General features: G+C 45.2%; 1 protein-coding gene and 1 long non-coding RNA gene across 2 annotated transcripts in view; both read right to left on the bottom strand.

The window, feature by feature from the left end:
* Positions 1-816: 816 nt before the first annotated feature.
* LOC310867368 lies at positions 817-1657 on the bottom strand. Its single transcript, XR_014570001.1, has 2 exons — positions 1458-1657; positions 817-1425 (listed from the first exon to the last, which is right to left on the bottom strand). It is a non-coding gene; the product is annotated as an uncharacterized lncRNA (long non-coding RNA).
* Positions 1658-2443: 786 nt separating this feature from the next.
* The window catches only part of cwc22 (CWC22 spliceosome associated protein homolog), a gene marked incomplete at its 3' end in the record, with an annotated part of 30980 nt that continues 15335 nt past the window's right edge, over positions 2444-18088 (bottom strand). The window contains exons 13-20 of the mRNA XM_083776077.1: positions 17670-17751; positions 16251-16311; positions 12992-13069; positions 12492-12644; positions 10626-10753; positions 10174-10275; positions 9428-9597; positions 2444-3660 (exon numbers count right to left, since the gene is read on the bottom strand). Of these exons, the coding sequence (XP_083632203.1) occupies positions 2444-3660; positions 9428-9597; positions 10174-10275; positions 10626-10753; positions 12492-12644; positions 12992-13069; positions 16251-16311; positions 17670-17751 (1991 nt within the window). The remainder of the gene's footprint in view (positions 3661-9427; positions 9598-10173; positions 10276-10625; positions 10754-12491; positions 12645-12991; positions 13070-16250; positions 16312-17669; positions 17752-18088) is intronic.

Below are 18088 nucleotides of genomic sequence, written 5' to 3' on the forward strand. Positions count from 1 at the left end.
AGTAAAAGTACAAATGTTTGTAAATACTGACGTAAAGTACAAATACCTCAAAATTGTACTTAAGTAAAAGTAGTAAGTACTTAGTAATACTTTCCACCACTGGTGGGAGCCGCAAGCAACTCTAGATTCAACATAGAAATAGAATGCATAGAAGCTGTCTGGCAGAAACCTTGTATCTCCATTTCTTTACGTTTACATAGAAGCTGTCTGGCAGAAACCTTGTATCTCCATTTCTTTACGTTTACATAGAAGCTGTCTGGCAGAAACCTTGTATCTCCATTTCTTTACGTTTACATAGAAGCTGTCTGGCAGAAACCTTGTATCTCCATTTCTTTACGTTTACATAGAAGCTGTCTGGCAGAAACCTTGTATCTCCATTTCTTTACATAGAAGCTGTCTGGCAGAAACCTTGTATCTCCATTTCTTTACGTTTACATAGAAGCTGTCTGGCAGAAACCTTGTATCTCCATTTCTTTACGTTTACATAGAAGCTGTCTGGCAGAAACCTTGTATCTCCATTTCTTTACATAGAAGCTGTCTGGCAGAAACCTTGTATCTCCATTTCTTTACGTTGCGTGCACATCTTCAAGCTCAAACTTATTGAAATGTATTTAAAGTATTTATTTTTGTCCGTGACACACACACACACACACACACACACACACACACACACACACACACACACACACACACACACACACACACACACACACACACACACACACACACACACACACACACACACACACACACACACACACACACACACACACACACACACACACACACACACACACACACACACACGACAGTGGAAATAATTTTAACGTTTATTTATTTTTTTCTGCACCAAAGCGTAACAATTTAATCATTACAAAACAAAATATATCGACAAAGACGGCAATAAAGTGATGCTATCGGATACAAAAATGACTGACATACTACAGACAGAGATACTGTGTGTGAGAGAGAGAACGTGAACGGTCCGTAACCACTGAAACCCTCTAGACTTAGAGTAAACTGTAAACTTTCCATCGAAACCAAATCTCATCACAGAATAACCAATCTACAAGCTCAAAACACGCCACACAGCACGTGTTTTGACCTTGTAGATCTGCTATTTTGTGGCTAATCCACCCCCCCCCCCCCCCCCCCAGAATATGAATGCTGGGGTTGAAGTGGTTAATTCTAGTCTTTGTCTAAACTACACTACACTGATTCTAAACTATACGACTATAGGAATCTACTGTATGGGCTCCTTGCAGACAGAAGCATAGTCCTGGGTTTGGCAAACCCCGTATCCTGTTCACGGAATGGGATGGGACGATAATAATCATTTATCACGATAAAAAAAAAACCCCAAAACAAACACCCACAATACTCGTATCGCAGAGATTTTAATCTATCACCAACAATACACTGATACTACAACCATGGGTGTTCAATCAGGTCCAAACAGACCCTTAGGGGTCTGGAACATTTGTATCAAATGGGGGGTCCGTAGCCTAATGCACATCACACTGAGGCCTCCTTTTACAACAAAACATAACTTTGGTTCTTGAACTGGTTCCGTTCTAGATTCTTGTTGGAACCTTGGTGCTTTTTCACGGAAACGGCAGCCTTTTTGAGGGGTGCTAGCCCCCTGCTATAAACAGGTTTAATGTTCGTCTTTAGTACAATGTTTGTTTTGTAAACGCATTGACGATTGGAAGGGAAAATTTACGTCATAATGTGTCATTTACGTCATATCTTTATTGTTAACGGCGTTTAATGTTTGCACCGTTTGTCACCATTACATCACCTAATCAACATGAGTCAGACTTTAATATTAGCGCCCCTCACTTCACACGAGTGGGATTTTTTGGGGGTTTTATATTTAATTTTCAGTGGAAACACTCTGAACTGGTTCAATGGAAATGCTTGGCTGCCCGTTCTGTGAAAGCACCAAAGGTTCCAAGACTGAGCTTCAGCGAGTTCAATATTCCTTCGGGAAAAAAAAGAACGGAAGCGGTTCTTTCCTGGTTGGTAAAGGGGCCTGAGGGTCCTCAAAGTGCAAGAGGTTGAGATTGTACTAATTTATATACTGTCCTAAAAGCTAGAACTAATGCTATGCTAAGACTAAGACTAAGACTAGACTAGAACAGACCAGACGGACTGCATGATGGGATGGAAAAGGACAAACACTTAGAGCAGTAGGTCTCAACAGTGTGGTCCGGGGGGGCGGGGACCCTCGAGGAGGTTCCAAATGAACCCTTTATGTTTTTTTACAGTTCATACAACTCTTGAGAGCGTACTGTACAGTACACAACGACGTTACCACCGTAACGCACACACCGTGCTCAGAGTCATGGGCGTCTTTATTCATGACATTGAATCGTTTTGAGAACCACAGATTTTTTTTTTCCTTCTAGAAAATAATGTAAAAAAGAAAGATGGATGTGTTTCATCTCCGCCGGTGAGGCGACACCTCCCTGCGTCGGTTCCTCTCACGGTTCTCCTTGTCTCTCTCCTTCTCCTCCCTCCTGTCTCTCTTCTCTTTCCTGTCGTCCTCTCCCTTCTCCCCCTCCTTACATCCGTCTCTCCCTCCTCCTCCTCCTCCTCCTCCTCCTCCTCTCTCCTGGGACCTGTCTCGCTCTCCTCCTCTCCCCCTCTCCTCTGAGGACCGCTCCCTCTCTTCGTCCCTGATATTTGGCCTGTCCCTCCCCCTGTCCCTCTCTCCGTCCCTCCCCCTGTCTCTCTCTCCGTCCCTCCCTCCATCCTTGGCTCTGTCTCTCTGTCCGTCTCTCTCCCGGGACCTTTCCCTCTGTCCTCTGCCTCTCTCCTCTGGGGACGGCTCTCTGGCTTTGTCCCTGACCTTTGGCCTGTCTCTCTCTGCGTCCCTGCCTCTCTCCTCTGGGGACGGCTCTCTGGCTTTGTCCCTGACCTTTGGCCTGTCTCTCTCTGCGTCCCTGCCTCTCTCCTCTGGGGACGGCTCTCTGGCTTTGTCCCTGACCTTTGGCCTGTCTCTCTCTCCGTCCCTGCCTCTCTCCTCTGGGGACGGCTCTCTGGCTTTGTCCCTGACCTTTGGCCTGTCTCTCTCTGCGTCCCTGCCTCTGTCTCTCTCTGCGTCCCTCACGTTCTCTCTGTCTCCGTCCCTCGCTCTCCTGTCTCTCTCTCCTCTTCCCCTCTCCTCTGGAGTCTGCTCCCTCTCTTTGTCCCTGATATTGGGCCTCTGATCTCTCTGTCCGTCCCTCCCTTTGTCCCTCTCTCCGTCCCTCACTTTGTCTTTTTCTCCGTCCCTGCCCTTGTCTCTCTCTCCCTCCCTCCCCCTTTCTCTCTCCCCGTCCCTCCCTTTGTCCCCTTTGTCTCTCTCTCCGTCTCTGCCTTTGTCTCTCTCTCCGTCCCTCCCCCTGTCTCTCTCTCCGTTCCTTTCCCTCCCCCGGACGTCCGTGTGTGTGACCTCGTGCTCCTCGGGGTCACGTGCGCGCTCCTTCCGCGGGGGGCGGGCCTCGGGCTTGGCTCCCTCGCCACCCTCGTCCTCCACGATTCTGCCGTCTTCGCGCCGACGGACGGCCGGACGGACGGCCTGCTTCTTCTTGCTCTTCTTCTTGGTCGTCTTCTTGCTCTTCTTGCTTTCCGTTTTTTTCTCTTTGCGTTTCTTCTTACGTTTGGAGTCGGAGTCTGGAAAACATTAAAATGTTTTGTGTTTACTTTACTTAAAGATGGGGTGCCGTGATTTTTTCCACCCTTAACCCATTCTGACCTGAGATCAGATTTGATACGAGGTTTCCACTGGACACACACTGGTCTGATTAACCCATTCTGACCTGAGATCAGATTCTAAGAAATGTCAGTCGTTCTTCGATTTTTCAAAAATAGCAGACCTACAAGCTCGTAGCGCGCCACTCGGTATGCAAGTGAGCACAAATTACATGTGAGAAAATTCATTCACAAGCCCACAAATGCCATTCAACACACAGTACGACTCGCTTACAATTCGCCAACCTGGCAACTACTACCCTGTCTTTTAAGCCACTCCCCTGTGCTGCTCTGATCTCCGAGTCTCCCTGACAGTCCTGTCCGCAGGAGAAAAACACAAGGAGAGGAATCTTCGCCTCACGATTTTGCTTATTCCTTCTAAATCACTGTACATAAAATATCGCTTACTCAGCGAATCTCTTAGTTAAGTCAACATTGTTCTTCCACACTACTTGGTTTGTTCCAAACTATTACAATTACACCGTTCGAAATTCGAATTCGCCATTTCGCCTGCCGAGTACTTTTCATTGCGCGCGCGCGCGCACACACACACGCGCGCACGCGCACGCGCACACGCACACGCACACGCACACGCACACGCACACGCACACGCACACGCACACGCACACGCACACACACACACACACACACACACACACACACACACACACACACACACACACACACACACACACACACACACACACACACACACACACACACACACACAGGAATAGCCGTGCAGCCTATACACGGCGCCAGCGAGACAGGACGTTATAATCTTGAGTTTCATTAAATAACTGTCTTTCTCCGCACGCGCACGTTTTATGTGTACCGACGGAAGTGGTCTCAGCGCTCGCTGCTCAAGTGCTCAAACTTGACTGCTGCTACAGTAGGCAGTGCTGGCTGCTGTAGCCTGCAGAGTTATTGGAATTATTGAATCCATTATTGGCCTGGAGAAATTAAGTTTACAGCCTCCTCCTCCTCCACTGGCACGGCTAACAAGTTAGCCAGCCATCTGTGTTTTGTTTACCCGGCGGCACCAGAGGGACTGAGAGGGTTTTCTCGTCAGCGAAAAGTCAACAACAGAACACGTTGACAAGCGTTAATTGCCCAAGCGGCCAGTGGCTTTATACAGTAGGTAGGTTGCTCACATCTGGACTGGACACGACAGCGTTGTATTTATGTTTTGGACTCAGGCTCAGCGGACCCCATATAGCTGTTAGACATGCAGATGCATCTATGAGATGCATGCGTGCATCTATGAGATGCATGCGTGCATCTATGAGATGCATGCGTGCATATCACGATGCGTTAATTGTTTATTGATGATAAAGTATCAGCAGCATTGTATTGGTATTTGAGGATGTTTTTGTTTTCACGTCCATTTGCACTCACTAAGAAGTTTGAGGTTTTTTCTTTTAATTTAATACTTTATAACAGTTTGTAAGGAAAAGTACGGTTTAATACAAATACAAGAATTGAGCCCAAGGAGGCAAGAAAACACTATGGCTTGTTTCCATTTGTGTGAGCATTGAAAAATAAAGACAACTGTGTGAAACTTGTCACTCTGTTGTCCAAATTATGGTCTTTATCCCATTCTGACCGGGCACCCATTTTGGTGTTGGCATCATGTTATGCTTTAGCTATTGAAAAATAGCAGATCTACAAGCTCATATCGCGCCACCGAGTGGCGCGATACGAGCTTGTAGGTCTGCTATTTTTGAATAAAATCGAAGAACGACTGACATTTTTATAATCTGATCTCAGGTCAGATTGGGTTCATCAGACCAGTGTGTGTCCGGTGGAAACCTCGTATGAATCTGATCTCAGGTCAGAATGGGTTATACATGCTAATCCAACATGCATCATAGCTATGGTCACAGCTATGGATATATGCTAAACTATTTGGATTGGCATTGGACAATCACTTTTGGGTTTGGGTTTAGCGTAGGGATGCACCGATCCGATACTCGTATCGGAGATCGGCGCCGATCCAGGCTAAAATTCTAGATTGGGTATCGGATCGGTGGCCGATCCATTATCCGATCCGATCCGATCCGATAATTATGTGTAATTACAGTATGAAAACAACTCTACCTCCTCTGTGACACAGCAGTGTAGTATTGACAGTATAACATGTGGAATGCAGCCAGGCTAGCCTGCGCACACATTAACCTGGTCTAATTGTTGCACAGTTATTTAATAAATAATTCAGTGCATTTATATCTGTGTTTGTTACATTTTGTTTTACAAAGTTGGTAAAGTAATGTTTAAGTCAAGCCTTGATGTTGCCTTACACAAAAGAATGATTCCAGACTCCACACAGTGAGGCATACAGCTTAATAGGTTATTACGTTTCTTTGTGGGGGGTATCGGATCGGTACTCTGTATCGGCACAATTTTGGCATGCCAGGATTCAATTCACGTAATTGTCCAATTATTTTCATTTTTGTGTGCTCAGCCTGTAGAATGCTTCACTGCAAAATGCCAAGTCAAGCGCTCCCTAGGCTCCTGCCCTAGGCTCCTGCCTTCAGGTTCCTGAATTTCAGTCCAAATTCCATGATGGGGATTAATTATTTTATTCGATTTCGCCATTTTGAATGGAAATAGCAGATCTACAAGCTCACAAAAAACATTTTTAACCCACTTAGACCTGAGGCAGATAATTAAAAAAATATTCTAAATCAGAACAGTTTTCTGAAATACCTATACCATGAATGTGAAAGCAGTGTGTCCGTCTACGCCACTAAACTCAGTGAATAACTGACCAAAATAATTATTTGTGCCATAATAATCGTGCTGTAAATAGGTCAATATGGACCGATGGTGGTCTGAGTTACTGTACCAGTGGTTTAGAGAGGAAATAAAATGTTCATAAATAGCACATGTAAATCTCAACACACAGTTTTCCGCCACATTTCAAGCTTGTGGATCTGCAACATTTTATGCTTTTGTAGGATGCTAATTTACATGGGGGGGAAAAAAAAGTTAGAATATATAGATAATAAAATGAGTTAATGACGTAATGATTACGTAATCGAACAATCGCAACTGAAATAGACTAATGGACACAGACTCGTGCTGCAACACACATACGCATACGTGTTGGAGCGGCACTCAAGAATGACTAAAAGCAACACAAAGTTAACTAGAATAAATCCTTTTCAAAGAACTATAAAACATTAACCCATTCTGACCTGAGATCAGATTCATACGAGGTTTCCGCCGGACACACACTGGTCTGATGAACCCATTCTGACCTGAGATCAGATTCTAAAAATGTTGTAGGTCTGCTATTTTTAAATAGCGAAAGCATAACATGATGCCGACACCAAAATGGGTGCCCGGTCAGAATGGGTTAAACTAAACTGAACAAACAAATCCGCTTTAGAAAAAAAAAAAATCAAAACTAAAACATGAAAAACAAAAACAAAAATCTAAACAAACGTCCAAAACTACAGCCTAGGTTTGGTGTGTCGACGCCGCCCGGGGGGGAGCCGGTCCGACAGGTCGCTGTCAAACAGCGAGAAGTCGAAGGGCTCTTCTTCTTCTTCCTCTTCTTCCCATCCGTCCGTGTTCTTCCACACATGGAGGTCGATGTAGCGGTCCGTCCGGTTCAGCGTCTTGTCCGAGAGCAGCCATCCTATCTCCTGGCCGCTCGTCAGCGGACGTTCTTTTAGCCCCCTCCTCCGACTAGTCTTCGTGCGAGCCACGACGTCCGTGGCTCCTGAACCCGTTTGAGGCCCGTCCGGGTCTCCTGAATGCATCCGAGGTCCGTCCACGTCTCCCGAACACATCCGAGGGTCATCCACGACTCCTGAACGCATCCGAGGGTCATCCACGACTCCTGAATGCATCCGAGGGTCATCCACGACTCCTGAATGCATCCGAGGGTCATCCACGACTCCTGAGTGCATCCGAGGGTCATCCACGACTCCTGAGTGCATCCGAGGGTCATCCACGGCTCCTGAGTGCATCCGAGGGTCATCCACGACTCCTGAATGCATCCGAGGCCCTTCCATGGCTCCTGAGTGCATCCGAGGCCCTTCCATGGCTCCTGAGTGCATCCGAGGCCCTTCCATGGCTCCTGAGTGCATCCGAGGCCCTTCCATGGCTCCTGAATCCATCCGAGACCTTCTCATGTCTCCACAATGCATTCGAGGCCCCTCGATGGCTAAAGAGAACGGGGGGTTCTCCTCCTCCTCCTCTTCGGACAGGCACTCTTGTTGTTCCATCTCGCGCTGCTTATTTCTCAATAAGTCGTTGAAGCGCCTGTGGATGGCCTGCCACTTGCGCTCCTTCCCGACCTCCTCCTTGTAGACATTGGTTTCGCGGACGGTATTCAGTGCCCTGGCTGTAGCCCTGTCGATGGCCATTTCACTTCAGCAGACTGTATTCAGTTCAGCAGACGGTATTCAGTGCCCTGGCTGTAGCCCTGTCGATGGCCATTTCACTTCAGCGGACTCCGTTCTTCAAAGGTATCAATTTTCACGTTCAGTAGAGCCTCTGTTTCACGTTCTGCAGAGAGGCTCTATAAAGGATATTTATGACATCAGGCAGTGACATCACCACCTCCCGAGTGAATGTCCGACGTCGTGTTATATGACAGTCATGCGTCACAGGCGCAATATATCATTAATTCTAGGCATGTGTGCAACATGACAACTGTTTTAAAGTATTGCTCAGTGACAACTAAAGTCTCTGTAATGTTTATGTTGTACTATTACTAAAAAATCATTAAAGCTGGGCTGTTGCCAGAGTCCAGTGCATTCTGCCAACCTCCTGTCCAGGACATTGTCACTCTTCGCAATGAGTACCAATAGAAGTCTATGTAGAAGAGCCGCCATTGGACTGAAGCCCCATGAAGTGAGTTACGACAAGGGAGTTGTCCTAACTCTGTCTTACTCTATGGCTCTGGTGCACACATACCGTAGACAGGGGACTTCAACCCCCTGCCCTTTTACCCGTCTGTAAAAAAACTGCCCTTTCCAGACCATGAACGCAGCATTTACTACATGGTGAAAGAGATGCAAATCCATGCCGTACCCGAAAGCAGCATTGAGGAGAATTGCCTTTTTTTCTGAACTCTCCTGAACTTGAACGCTACATTTTTACATTTTAGCCCATTCTGAACGGGAACCCATTTTGGTGGCAGCATCATGTTATGCTTTAGCTATTTAAAAATAGCAGACCTACAAGCTCATAGCGCGCCACCGAGTGGCGCGCTACGAGCTTGTAGGTCTGCTATTTTTGAAAAATCGAAGAACGACTGACATTTTTAGAATCTGATCTCAGGTCAGAATGGGTTCGTCAGACCAGTGTGTGTCCAGTGGAAACCTCGTATGAATCTGATCTCAGGTCAGAATGGGTTCGTCAGACCAGTGTGTGTCCAGTGGAAACCTCGTATGAATCTGATCTCAGGTCAGAATGGGTTAAGATTTTGTCCTCTGTGTCGTGCACCACACCTCCAGTAGTGCAGGGTCACGCCCAGGAAATAGCTGATCTACAGTCAGAGGGTTTGTAGATCCGCTGTTTCTCTCTTTTTATTCAGCCCCTGCCTTCCTCTCCAACATTCTCTGCACGTCCCTGTGTGTGTGTGTGTGTGTGTGTGTGTGTGTGTGTGTGTGTGTGTGTGTGTGTGTGCGTGTGCGTGTGCGTGTGCATGTGTGTGTGTGTGTGCGTTTACCTGAGCTGCTGCTACTACTGCTGCTGCTGCTGCTGGAGGAGGAGGAGGAGTCTGAATCGCTGGACGAGTCCGAATCCGACCCGGAGTCGGACGAGTCAGACGACTCCACGTCCTGGTTCTGAGTCATGATCATCTTAGGAGCGTTCTTCAGGTGTTCCCTCAACTCATCACTGAGACAGACAGACAGACAGACAGACAGGTCGGTAGAGACACAGACAGGCAGACACAGACAGACAGACAGACGGACGGACAGAGACACAGTCAGGTCGGTGCTTTGCGTACATCCACCTATGTTAGTGTGGGAACGCAGTTTTTAGAATCCTAAATCGTAATCTCTCGGATTCTTCTTTTTGGACCAAAACAAGCTTGCTTGCGGCTCATTTCTCTAAACAAGTTTAACCTTGGTTAAAAAAAAAAATGTTTTGGATAAATAAATAAAATGACAATCGCGGCACCCGTTACATAGCGATAATTCACTTCCTGACTCTCGGTTTCCGATTGAAGCGGCTTTTAAAGTAAGAGTCTCGCCATATTAAAAGACTGGGCGGCGGGTCCTGGAGTACACTTTTCCGACACCAGATGACAATGTGGGCGGTCAATGAGCCCCGCCCCCCGTCACATCGCACATTTATATATATATATATATTTCATGTACATTATGTGGCTATAGATATATATGTGTGTGTGAGTGTTGTCTTACGTCAGTCCTCATATATATGTGTGTGTGTGTGTGTCTGTTGTCTTACGTCAGTCCTCCCAGGCCGATAGAAGTGAAGAAGTTGATCGCAAAACGAGTGTTTCTGGGATTGTCTCTGGGAAACATGCCTTCAAAGAAGCACTGCAACGTTCTGCACACGCACACACACACACACACACACACACACACACACACACACACACACACACACACACACACACACACACACACACACACACACACACACACACACACACACACACACACACACACACACACACACACACACACACACACACACACACACACACATATTAGTGAATATATTTTATAATTATACAATTTCATACAGATTTGTTTTTACATAAGCATCTTCTCCATTTGTCTGTGTTGCATACAGGTCTTTGAGTCAGATAGGGCACAGAGCTCATGCATGTGTGTGCGTGTGCGTGTGCGTGTGCGCGTGCGTGTGTGTGTGTGTGTGTGTGTGTGTGTACATACGGGTCTTTGAGCCGGTCGTTGAGTTTGGGCAGGCCCAGATAGGCACAGAGCTCCTGGAAGAGAATCTTCACAAAGATGCGACTGGACGATGTGGTCGTCTCTTCACTGATTTTAATGCACTCTAACACCTGAGAGACAGACAGAGAGAGAGAGAGAGAGAGAGAGACACCTTTTTAACCCATTCTGACCTTAGATCAGATTCTATAAACGTCTTCTACATCCTGACAGTTTTCTGATAAAGCTATGTTTCTGTGTCAGTCGTTCTTCGATTAAAAAAAAATAGCAGACCTACAAGCTCGTATCGCGCCACTCGGTGGCGCGATATGAGCTTGTAGATCTGCTATTTTTCAATAGCTAAAGCATAACACGATGCTGACACCAAAATGGGTTCCCGTTCAGAATGGGTTAAAAGGTGACGCTCCACAGGGCGCTAGTTCCTCCGACGTCTGGCTCTCAGACGTGACGCCATGTGGCACAGCCACAGTGGGAGCCCCTTACTTCACACAAGTGTGATTTATTTTGAGTAGAAACATGAAGCAAAGACTTCCCTCTCCAGAGAAACATTCTGGGAGGATCATGAGGCGTTTCCAAGACCATTTTGGAGATATAATCCCTCCATGTGGTCCTTGGTCTGCCCCCCCGGGGTCTCCTCCTCCCAGTGGGACGTGCAGTGAGGACCTCGCTAAGGGAGACGCTCCAGAGGCATCCTAACCGGATTCCCCGAACCACCTAAGCTGGCTCCTTAGAAGAAGCAGTGACTCTACTCCGAGTCTCTCACGTCTGACTGAACCTCTCTTCTCACCCCATCTCTAAGGGAGATGCCAGCTACCCGTCTGTGAAAACTCATTCCGGCCGCTTGTATTTGCGACCTTATTCTTTCGGTCAAGTTTACAGGAATAGAAAGGCTCTAGTTTCTTTTACTTGTCTATAAAGCTCTCAATGGTCTCGCACCTTCCTACCTACATGACTGCCTGCCTAAATATGTCCCAAACCGCCCCCCCCCTAAGGTCTTCCACCGCCGGCCTGCTCGCTTTGCCTAAAAAAATGGCAACTAAAAAATACGGGGAAGCAGCTTTTTGCTTCTACGGGCCGTCGGCATGGAACAAACTCCCATTGTACCTTCGTCAGGCAGCCTCTGTAGACATTTTTAAAGCTCAGCTCAAGACCCACTTCTACAACATTGCCTTTAATTGATCTTTTATTTTTTGTTATTCATGTCCTCACTGTACTGCATTACTGCTTGTTTTTTAATGTCGTTGCCTTGCTTTTCTTTTATTCTCCATTGTTCTGTAAAGCACTTTGAGCTGCATTTCATGTCATGAAAGGTGCTATACAAATAAAGTTTTATTATTATTAGCTTGGAGGAATCCCCATCGATGATATAATTGGCCGGCAGTTCTCTGAACTGTCCACAGCCCACCAATGAGACATCACCAGTAGACAAAAATGGTGCAATCTGCTCGTATAATTGGTCCTCCATTTACAGTGAGTGTAACCATCTTATAATGAGCATTAGCGAGGACTAATAGAGGGTATGTGCATGCATAAAGCGAGTGGCAAATAAAGTGAGTTAAATGTTGTTTAAAAACGTTGCTTTGAAAGAACATATTCAAAGACTTGTGCCACATATTCACGATTTCTCAAAAATAGCAGATCTACAAGCTTGTATGAGCTTGTAGATCTGCTATTTTTCAACACAATGCTGAATGGGTTAATGCAACCGGACAGGACTTTTCTGTTTGGACGTCGAGGCCAGAAAGTAGTTTTTTTGCAACTCAGTGGACTTCCGGATAAGTGAAGTGTGTGCGCGTGCGTGCGTGTGTGTGTGTGCGTGTGTGTGTATTGCGTGCGCATGTGTGTACATACGCTCCAGGGCACAGAGTCGGTGTAGAGGAGATGGGCGAACATTCTGGCGACGTTGCGTAGTTTGTTGGTCTCCAGACGGTGGATGGTTTCATACTGCTCTGAGAAGATCATCTCAAAACACTCCATGTAGTCCTTCTTCAGCACGCAGAACCTCTTCATGCACGCACGCACACAGACACACACACACACACACACACACACACACACACACACACACACTTATCAGTCATCAAATCAGCAACGTCAGAGGCACAAGAACATACTCGGCAGAGGAATGACGTCAGCACAAAGTCAGTATCAAGTCACATGAGAATACGTGACTTCTCTCTCTCTGTGTGTGTGTGTGTGTGTGTGTGTGTGTGTGTGTGTGTGTGTGTGTGTGTGTGTGTGTGTGTGTGTGTGTGTGTGTGTGTGTGTGTGTGTGTGTGTGTGTGTGTGTGTGTGTGTGTGTGCGTGCGCGCGCGCGCGTGCGCGCGCGCATGTGTGTGTGCGTGTCTTACCCCAGCCAGAAGACCAAAGAACTTCTCGTAAGTTCTCTGTTGAGCGCAGCAGTCCAGGATCATGTTACACAACTCCTTCTGTAAATACACAAACACACACACACACGGTTATAATAACAACACAATAAATACATATTACTAGGGATGGAGTAGAGCGCTAATTTAATTTGCATTGATAACGAGCACCTTATCGAACTGGCTTATCGATCCAGGTTCTTATCGAGCCCACTGGCGAGGGTTTTTCTATTATTTTGTGGAAAGACGCGAATCAATTCTGAACAGAACCAGTAATATTACTTGGTGGGCCTTCAAATAAAGTTATATTCCAACAGACGGAATGAATGTGTACAGTCACATTAACCCATTCTGACCTGAGATCAGATTCATACGAGGTTTCCGACTGGACACACACTGGTCTGATTAACCCATTCTGACCTGAGATCAGATTCTAAAAAATGTCAGTCGTTCTTCTATTTGTCAATAGATAAAGCATAACATGATGCCAACACCAAAATGGGTGCCCGTTCAGAATGGGTTAAAAGCTTAATTGCGTTTACCCGGGCAGCGCTGGTTGGCAGGTATCAATACGCTTTAATACAGACATGTTTGTATAAAATAAAAGGCGAAAGCCACAAAAAAACATTTGAAAAAGATACTACTCAATAAGCTTGTTATCGGGTAATTTCGGGTGTCCGCTTTCGAGGAGGTCCATCCCTAGTATTACACAACTCCTGCTTCAAGTACAACAACATGCTGTTAACACTAGTAACCTAGCAACAAACGATACACTGCTACACAGGAGGTTCTCAAACATGTTTAGCTCAGGTGACCTTCCGGTAAACACCCGTTTTCATCCACGGCACCTCCTTAATTACTGTACATTGTTACTGTACAGCACCTCATGTCATATTATTAGCTTTTGCATACGCCTGTAAGATCGTCGAGGCCAGACCAGTGCAAGGGCTACGGGCTAAGATGGGAGTCTGAAGAGGTGGATTTTCAAAGGGATCCTCTTTGAGAAATCCTGTGTTCACATTAAAGCTCATCCACAAGCTCACAACGTGGCGCGAAGCATGGCGTTGTGACCACACAAAATACTGTTATACACAACACAACTAAAACTAAATAAATAAATAAACAACAAAATAAATACAGAGCACAGCCTGAGTACACAGATAGAGAGTACTCTTTATCTGACCCACATCCAACGCTCACGCACACACGCACACACGCGCACACACACACACACACACACGCACACACACACGCACACACACGCACACACACACACGCACACACACACACACACACACACACACGGCTGGATGCTCAGAGACGATAAAAGCAACCATTAGGGGAACACACACACACACGCCCTCAGGACAATCACACGCACATGGACATGCACTCGCGAACAAACACACACACACACACACACACACACTATAGTAACACCTCAGTGAACCTTTTAACCCATTCTGAACGGGAACGCATTTTGGTGTCAGCATCATGTTATGCTTTAGCTATTGAAAAATAGCAGATCTACAAGCTCATAGCGCGCCACCGAGTGGCGCGCTATGAGCTTGTAGGTCTGCTATTTTTGAACAATCGAAGAACGACTGACATTTTTTTAAATCTGATCTCAGGTCAGAATGGGTCAATCAGACCAGTGTGTGTCCAGCGGAAACCTCGTATGAATCTGATCTCAGGTCAGAATGGGTTAAATCAACTATAGAAGAAAAACGGGAGACAGGCAGGCAGACAGACAGGCAGGTAGACAGAGACACTGGAGACAGGCAGGTAGACAGACAGGCAGGTAGACAGACAGGCAGGTAGACAGAGACACTGGAGGCAGAGATTGGGAATACCACCAATAATAATGATGGTAATAACAAAAAGGTTTTGCACCGTATTTTACGTCATTTCATTTTGCACAGTATACTAATCACAAACTGAAGATGAACATAAACATGGTATGAGCCCATGTATGTAAACGCTGTTTAAAGTTTACATGCGTGTAAAACCTTGAATTCAAACCAATTCAAATAGGGTGTGTGTGTGTGAGAAAACATCTCCATCTGCTGGTCAATGATGGGCCTAGCAACCAAGACTTGTTACTGGTCAAAACAAATTGATGGAGCCTAATTAACGTGTGCAAAATGCTAATCAGCGTGACAACGTGCATATTGGCCCAACCCTAATTGATTAGCAACGACTCCAACGAGTCCTTAACCCATTCTGAACGGGAACCCATTTTGGTGTCAGCATCATGTTGTGCTTTAGCTATTGAAAAATAGCAGACCTACAAGCTCATATCGCGCCTACGAGCTTGTAGGTCTGCTATTTTTCTTTTTATTGAAGAACGACTGACATTTTTAGAATCTGATCTCAGGTCAGAATGGGTCAATCAGACCAATGTGTGTCCAATGGAAACCTCGTATGAATCTGATCTCAGGTCAGAATGGGTTAACAAAAACAGGGGTGACTGCAACGACTTTAAATGACAACGACGCGCTCTCCCAGTGGGTTCTGTCTGCCCTACTACTCGTGCTGCCCAAAAGCAGCCATTCATAAATAATTCCTGAGAGCCGGAGACGGAGCTGTGCGTGTTGTGGAGCTGTGGAGACGGAGCTGTGCGTGTTGTGGAGCTGTGGATCGCACCGTGAAGAACATTTCATATCCGAGTTATGAGTGCCAGAATGGACTCTGTTTAGACAGCATGTACAGTAGCGCGATGCAGTCCCAGACTCCCTGGAACTGGAAGTGGAGGAGTTGTCAGTCAGCAGCACTTGCACAAAGTACACGGTCTAAATACAGGCCGTTAACAGTACAGAGAGTTCTCTTTGTTGTTTTCAATTCGTTCAAATATCTATATTGATTTATCAACTTTAACGTGAGACATAAACAACTATTGACTAAAGCAAAACCTTTGGGACTGTGAACCGTTTGAATATTGACGACCGTGCAGGCTTATGCAAAGCTTAACATTAAATTTAGATAGCATGTTGTTTAGACAGATGCCAGGTTCATTTGCTGACCTGGCATCCTATAGTGTGTATAGTTTCAATGTAGAGATTAATTATGTGTTAATACTATACCGTTTAGACTTGGTTTACTTATGATCCCAGATTAATTTGATCCATGCATTTGATGCATTACCTGGTGTTTACCTTGCTTATTGTAAGTGGCTCTGGAATAAGAGCGTCTGCTAAATGCCTAAATTACAGTCATTGTACATTATATAATGTGCGTGTCTTACCGTCTGACTGTCAGGAAAATCCATCTTGATCAGTTTGTGGGCGCATTCCTCAAAGTCCAAGCTACGGATGAATCAATCAATGTTCATCATTGGTCTACACATGCAATACTAGTCAGTTAGTTGCATGCAATACGTTACCACATATTGTACATCTATTCGAAAACATGTTGGAAATTATACCAATCGACAATGTGTTGTGAAAGGTGTGCATTAAATCCCGTTTCCTTCAGGGAATAAATTGGTCTGACTAACAGTAGTAATATACAGTAGTACATAATTTATAGACAGTAGACACTATGACGCTTATTGCAGACACATTAGAAAAATAGAAAAACTAAGGTGTATACATTACATCAGGGGTCTGCAACCTTTTTTAAATGAAGTGCCATGTTTTTATTTTCTAGATCGTCAGTGTGCCATATCAACATTAATTAATTTTAATGACACCACAGGAAAAATTCCAACATATTTTGCTTGTCAACTATTTTTTCCTTTTTCCTTCTTTTTAAATATTTTCTTTCACGTTGTTATAATGATCATTAGACTCAGGGCAGAGTTCAGTTTTAATGAATGTAGAATGCAGGATGTAATTTACACACTAATGTGAGGGACATTTTTTTGACTGCATTTTTTTTTTTAAGTTTATTTAAAACCAAAAATACTCTCTCACACACTTGCCAGTGTGCCAGTGATCACCCTCCTTTGTGCCAATGTTGGCACTGGTGCCTAAGGTTGCCTACCCCTGCATTACATTATAAACTGTGTCAATGAGGGAAATGCATGGTCCCAGCAGCATTGTGTTAAAGTACTCACTAAGGCAGTATTTGCCAGAATTTGTGATTTCAAGGACCTTTATAACTGTGTGTTCAAATAGAAGTAGAACTCATAACTGGGTGTTCACATGGAACCCATAGCTCTGAGAGTCTTCAAATAGAACTCTAGTGAAAATGAGTCGAGTGAAACAGAGTCGATGAACACCGTCAACCCAAAATGCCAGACTCTTACGACAAACTCCTGATTGTGGTATAACCCATTCTGACCGGGCACCCATTTTGGTGTTGGCATCATGTTATGCTTTAGCTATTGAAAAATAGCAGATCTACAAGCTAATATCGCGCCACCGAGTGGCGCGATACGAGCTTGTAGGTCTGCTATTTTTGAAAAAAATCGAAGAACGACTGACATTTTTAGAATCTGATCTCAGGTCAGAATGGGTTAATAATGAAACTGTCAGGATGTAATAGACATTTTTAGAATCTGATCTCAGGTCAGAATGGGATAAACACATTTATTTCATCTGTGGGACTATCAGAGACAAAGTAGGTTCAGGCCGGGTATAAATTGCGAATCACACTGCAGTATCTGTGCCGCCTGTGTGTGTGTGTCTGTGTGTGTGTGTGTGTGTGTGTTTGTGTTTACCTGGACTGGATAGCGAGATAGATAGTTCGTCTAAATGCCACCAGGTTCACTTCCGTCTGATCAAATATAGTCATCGCTTCTCCTGAAACACATACAAAGAAATGTTGAGTCGATTTTAAATAATCACAACTGCACTTTCTGCACGTTAAACACCATAGGTACATTCTTTCATATGGTGTGGGAGTGTCCGAGTGTCCTCACATTTTGGAATTCGGTTGCTACTAACCTTTCGACTATTCTACAAGTTAACATCACACCCTCCCCATCTCTATTCTTATTAAATGATGTATCCCAGTTGCCATTAAATAACACCCGTATTCGTGTCTTCTTTGCTGGTGTAACGGCCGCAAAGAAGATGGTTGCTTCGCACTGGAAACCGCCTCATACATTGTCATTTCGCCAATGGGCTTTGACCTTTC

This window comes from Protomyctophum parallelum (assembly GCF_964188405.1).
Source record: "Protomyctophum parallelum genome assembly, chromosome: 11".
In the NCBI taxonomy this organism is placed as follows: domain Eukaryota; kingdom Metazoa; phylum Chordata; class Actinopteri; order Myctophiformes; family Myctophidae; genus Protomyctophum; species Protomyctophum parallelum.